This window comes from Theobroma cacao, chromosome 2, assembly GCF_000208745.1.
Source record: "Theobroma cacao cultivar B97-61/B2 chromosome 2, Criollo_cocoa_genome_V2, whole genome shotgun sequence".
Classification (NCBI taxonomy): domain Eukaryota; kingdom Viridiplantae; phylum Streptophyta; class Magnoliopsida; order Malvales; family Malvaceae; genus Theobroma; species Theobroma cacao.
The window spans coordinates 37,553,452-37,559,085 of record NC_030851.1 but is presented as its reverse complement, the minus strand read 5'-3'; the positions used below and the strand labels follow the sequence as shown (position 1 = coordinate 37,559,085).

At 31.9% G+C, this 5,634-nt stretch overlaps 1 protein-coding gene across 1 annotated transcript; it reads left to right on the top strand.

The window, feature by feature from the left end:
• On the top strand, positions 3,294 to 4,130 carry LOC108660727 (adenylate isopentenyltransferase 5, chloroplastic-like). Its single transcript, XM_018115009.1, has one exon. It carries the CDS (start codon positions 3,294 to 3,296, stop codon positions 4,128 to 4,130), a length of 837 nt encoding a protein of 278 aa, XP_017970498.1.

The following is a 5,634-nucleotide window of genomic DNA, read 5'->3' as shown; positions in this document are numbered from 1 at the left end:
CATGGCTAACCTACCTATTGCGTGATCTTTGTCTCTATATGGCTCACCAAGCCTTATTCTTATGAGACAACATATTTGCTACTCAAATCACTATTAATCCTATGTTTCATACTCGAACAAAACAGGCAGAGTTTGACTATCACTTTGTTCATAAAAAGGTCGCCTTAAGGATCTCTCAAAGGCAAGTTCATTCCTTCAAAACTAAAACTAGCAGACATTCTCACTAAGAATTGATACACCATTCAGTCACAACATTGACCCTATAATCACTCTTCCTACCGTTGCATAAAGTTTCCTTGTATAACAGATTTTGTAACCTACTCAAACAAGAGGACAACCAGCTAAGTTCTCGAGCTACAATACAAAAATTATATACTTGTCTTCTTTTCCTTCTCTGCCTACTATCTCTCTTTAACTCTCTCTCCCTATCTCTTTCTAAAATTTTTCAACTAGAAATGGCAACATCCTAATCATTGTTGGCTGCTGAAATTCCTATTTAGAGAAGCCCGTGGAGGATCCAAATATTAAGTGCCATGAAAATCTTGATTGCTGCTTTATTTGGATGGATGCCTCCTTACCTGTTATGAATAGGTAGGAAAGCACGTCGATTAGATGATAATGACGGGTCTTGTGGTGGAGGTTTGTGCAATAATTATCCTTGGAGAATCATTCAGGCTATTAGGGATCCAAAGATGGAGAACTATTTTTTGGTTGAGAAAAAACTAAGTGTTGATGAGGCTACGAAAAGCAACATCCTCAAAAAATGTTATTGAAGAGATCAAAACCAACACTTGGAAGTTGGTAGACTCTTAACTTCAAAAGATTCAACAGTTTTAAGGATGAACTTGGAAAATCGATGCTACATTTGTGCATAAAAAATGCGGGGAAAATGTTAAGGATACAAGGAAGGAGGAGCTGAAGAAAAGTTTAGAATTAGTGGGTGAGTTTCTAAAATGATGTAATTGTAAAATCCAAAAATAAAATTCTCTTAGATTTCTCACAAAATCCAATATCCCATATTTCTTTTTTTACAAGATTAACATTCATGTATCAAGAGTGCAAATTAGAAAGCTAAGGGTCTATTTAGTTTTAGAAAATGTTTTTATTTTTTATTTTTATTTACATTTCCAATATAATCAACATAAAATATGGTAAGTACTTAAATTTGAAAGTGTTCAAAAAAAATTAAAAAGTTAGAAAATCATTTTTAAAAATATCTAATATTATAGAACATAAAAAAAACTTAGATATTACCTTCATTTAATTCATCATTTGTAACATAACATAGAGATTGAAATTGAAAAACATTTTCTACAACTCAAGGAGCACTAAGGTGACCTTCGGTGCCTTGCAATGTAATGTCATTGTTGTAATGTTTATAATATAATGTGATTGATAGGAAGATAAAATGATTACATTTGGTTTATATGGTAAAATATTGATTAAAATTTTGAGAAGATGGCATTGCAAATTTATTTGATATGTGGTGTGTATTTCTTTGTGATATAACCAACATATTTGGTAGGTTCTACCAATCTTATGTAATGATGTGGCAATGATTTTGTTTGATTATCTTGAGAAGCACATATTAGGAATTGGAAATTAACTTAGAATGGCTAGCATTAATGTACATATAAAAGACGATTTGAAATTATGATTCTCAATAAAATTCTCAGTTTTGTTTCCAGAAACGTGAACTTTGAAGGGAGTTTTTTGCTTTTCAAAATTAAAAAAAAAAAAAACTATTACATTTGGCAAAAAGAGGATAATGTAAAAATCACGATTATTTATTTTTTGATAAGGTTTCCATATAGACCTCTTTGCTTTTATGATAATTTGTTGGCAAGAATGTGGAGAAATGTAGGCCTATATATAGATATTCACACTATAGATCTATATCTCTTCGTATTTTTTATTGTTCACAGTTCAGGTCAGTCTCTCATATACTGAAACTTGGTTCTTCAGGTTTATTAGTGTTTGCACATGATAGAATAGCTTCACAAATTCAGAAATAACATGAATCATTCCTTCCATTTAGCTCTAGATATATTTGAATTACTTCAAGGAGGATCATTAGATCTTTCATTTTAATATCTCAACTCCTTTAATAAAGTTTTAAAAAAATGTCATGTCCATGTGATCACTCTTAGTTTTTATGAAAAGGATGATTTCGCTCCTATTCTTCTATTAATTTTTTGTTTTTGGGATCATGTTTCATGTATACAAATTGATTTCCTTGGATTTGTTCACCATTCCATTGATTTATTTACCTTTGACTATATAAATGCATAGAATGAAAGGTATAATATGGTTATTCAAATAATTGGTGTAGAGCTCGGGAAGGAGAAGAAAAGACTACAAGTCAAAAAAGCAAAAGGTGAAAGTTTGAATCTAGCAGGTTAGTTTTCATGCATAATTCATGCCTAAACTTCTTGCGTAATCACTTAAAATCACCTATAATTTATTGACTAGAAAACTTTCAAATCACTACATGAATATCGTGCCTGGCAATTTGAGATTGAGTATATTTGTTTTCAGTTCTCTTCTTTTTTCTGTTAAAGATTAATTCTAATTACACATAAATTTTTTGGACTAAGAACAAGATTTTATAAGGAAAATTCTTGTAGCATGATTGTCGATGAAGAAAACAAAATTAGAGAAGCATGATGGCTGTAGGTAGTGTTTACTTTTGTGCTTGCTTGGTTGAAGATGATTATTGTAGCTTATGTTGTATTTAACATTGGTATTGGGCGGTTGTACTCATTGTTTTAATGTTTTGGTGATTAAAAGTCTGATGGTTATTATGTTGGTTCTCTTACCATTTTAATATTATACAAAGCAAATTGAAAGATTTTAACTTAATCATAACTTCAATCTTAAACTTTATACATTTCTTATACAGTTTAAACATTTTACAAATTGCACGTATTTAATTGAGTTGTTATAGCTTGTGTTATATATTGCATCTCAAACTGTTGATTTTTCATATTGTTTTTCCCTAGACTTTTTGAAACAACACTAATTAATTATTCGCGATTAATCATCTTTCATTATTGTCATTTTTATCATAACTAAAAAATTTAGAACTAATGTATGAACAAATTTACCATATTTTTATCATGAGTACTTAAAAGACTAATTGAAGTGTACAAAAACTCATTATTTTATATGTAAATTACAGGGAAACATGAAGTGTCGCGTGATCATTTATATTTATATTTTTTATAAAATTTGATGTTTGTTAAAAATAGCCTTTCTTCAACTCCTATGGCAGCCAAATAACTATGAACATCATGGGTTCTACTTCTGCTCAACACCAAAATGAGAAGAATAAGGTTATCTTTGTAATGGGTGCAACAGCAACAGGAAAATCCAAACTCTCAATTGACCTTGCAACTAAGTTTCATGGGGAAGTCATTAACTCGGACAAGATCCAAGTTTTCAAAGGGCTAGATATTATAACAAACAAAGTCACCGAGGAAGAGTCTCGTGGTGTGCCACATCACTTGATAGGGATTGTGGGTCCTGAAGAAGATTTTACTGTTGATGACTTCTGCCATCATGTGCTGAAAGCCATTGATACAATTTTGGAGAATGGTCATATTCCCATCATTGCCGGTGGATCAAATTCTTACTTAGAGAAGCTTGTTGAGGATCCAAGTATTAAGTTTAGAGAGTATTTTGATTGCTGCTTTATTTGGGTGGATGCTTCCTTACCTGTTTTGTACGAACGGGTAGGAAAACGAGTGGACGAGATGGTAATGAATGGCCTAGTGGAGGAAGTTCGAGCGGTATTTGTTCCCGGGGCTGACTATACCTGGGGAATTAAGCGAGCAATTGGGGCTCCAGAAATGGAGAACTACTTTTTAGTTGAGAACAACATCAAGGTTGATGAGGATACCAAGACAAAGATCCTCGCTAATGCTTTTGAAGAGATTAAAATCAACACCAGAAAATTGGTAGATTCTCAGCTCCGAAAGATCCAACGGCTGAGGGACGAGCATAGATGGAAAATGCACAGAATTGACGCCACATCTGTGCATGAGAAACATGGGAAAGATGCTGAGGATACTTGGAAGGATGTGGTGTTGAAGAAAAGTCTCGAAATAGTGGGTGACTTTCTAAAGTAGGAAATGGAGGATTTCTCTAATTAATATATAAGTTATCTTTTGGGATATAAATTCTACAGACATTTCTTTTTATAATAAACAATTTTTATGTTCTATGCATGGTTCGAATAAGAGAAAGGTTTATATATTCTCCTATTCTATTTATATTAAATTTAATTAAGAAGGGCTATGTCCATTTGTGATTGTCTTAGCACGCAAAGCCTTTTCATCTAATCAATTTTTTCCTCTAATATGAATATGAATAGCTTGCAAAATTGTAGTATTGTTTATTTATCTCTTAAAAACGCAAGACTTTCATTTAAAGTTTATATGAAGAACCGGTTAAGTTGGTTAAAAAATACTATTAATTGATAATGACTTGCATACACATTTTAATCAAATTAACTGAATTTATCCATTAATTGAATTAATCGATTAACTGACTTAAGCCGGTTAATAAAACTATTTTAATCACATTTGGCCTACCCTTTTTATATAATTTGACCGTTGACTGCGTAGGAAAGTAATTCCTAGAAGAAGTCTTTATTAGCCAAGGCAAATATTCTTCATTCTAATTTCACAACCTTTGCACAAAAAGTTAAAAGTTTGATCTGACAAAAAAAAATCGACAATATTAATTAGCGGAATATAGACTTTGTATATGATATGGAAAAGATTACACCAGTGAAGCCAACAAAAATTAGAAAAATCTGACAAAGCAAAAAGATAAATGTTGCTTGATGATTTGGTTGTTGCTGTTGCTTGATGTTTGTCTTCCTCGTTGTGCTGGTTGATGATCTGCCACTCTCTTCTTGTTCGAATTGGATCTCGGCTTTGTTGATCAAGGGCCTCAAGGGATCGTGATGTTTCTTTTCTGTTTGGTAATTTTCGTTTTGTGTCCCTGGATTATGCTGTCATTGATTGATGATGGTCTTTTTAGGATTTTTGTCCTTGTTGTTTTGTCTCCTTGTTTCCTGCCGTTGTTTTGTTCTTTGGCAGGCTTGAGCTTTTGTGAGGTCTCTGTCCTGTTGGGGGCATGCTGCTGGTTTCTTGTATGCAGTTTGAACCTTCTTTGTTCTGGCTTTTCTTGCCATGCCGGTTTTCTTTCATACCAATGAGAGTCTATGGCAGACTTTCAATGGTATTTCGGTTTATGGCTAATAAATTCTAATTTTCAAAAAAAAAAAAAACAAAAAGATAAATGCAAGATGGACACTCCAACAAGATGTATAAGGCAAACAAGGATTATTATATTTTGAAATGATGAATGGCAACGAGACAAAATATATATAGTTCCTACGAAATTAAAATAGATAATTAGGCCTTACTATTTATCAACAGTTTCAATAGAGAATACTATAATCTATGCATTCTGATGACAACAAATATCTAAATCTACCTTAATTAGATTTCTTAGAAATTTCACTGGTGTAAATATGCATATGGTATATAATTAATTATACATTATGCATTTGTTTGATATGAGATGTATATTTCTTGGTAATAGAAGCAAATATAATTGGTA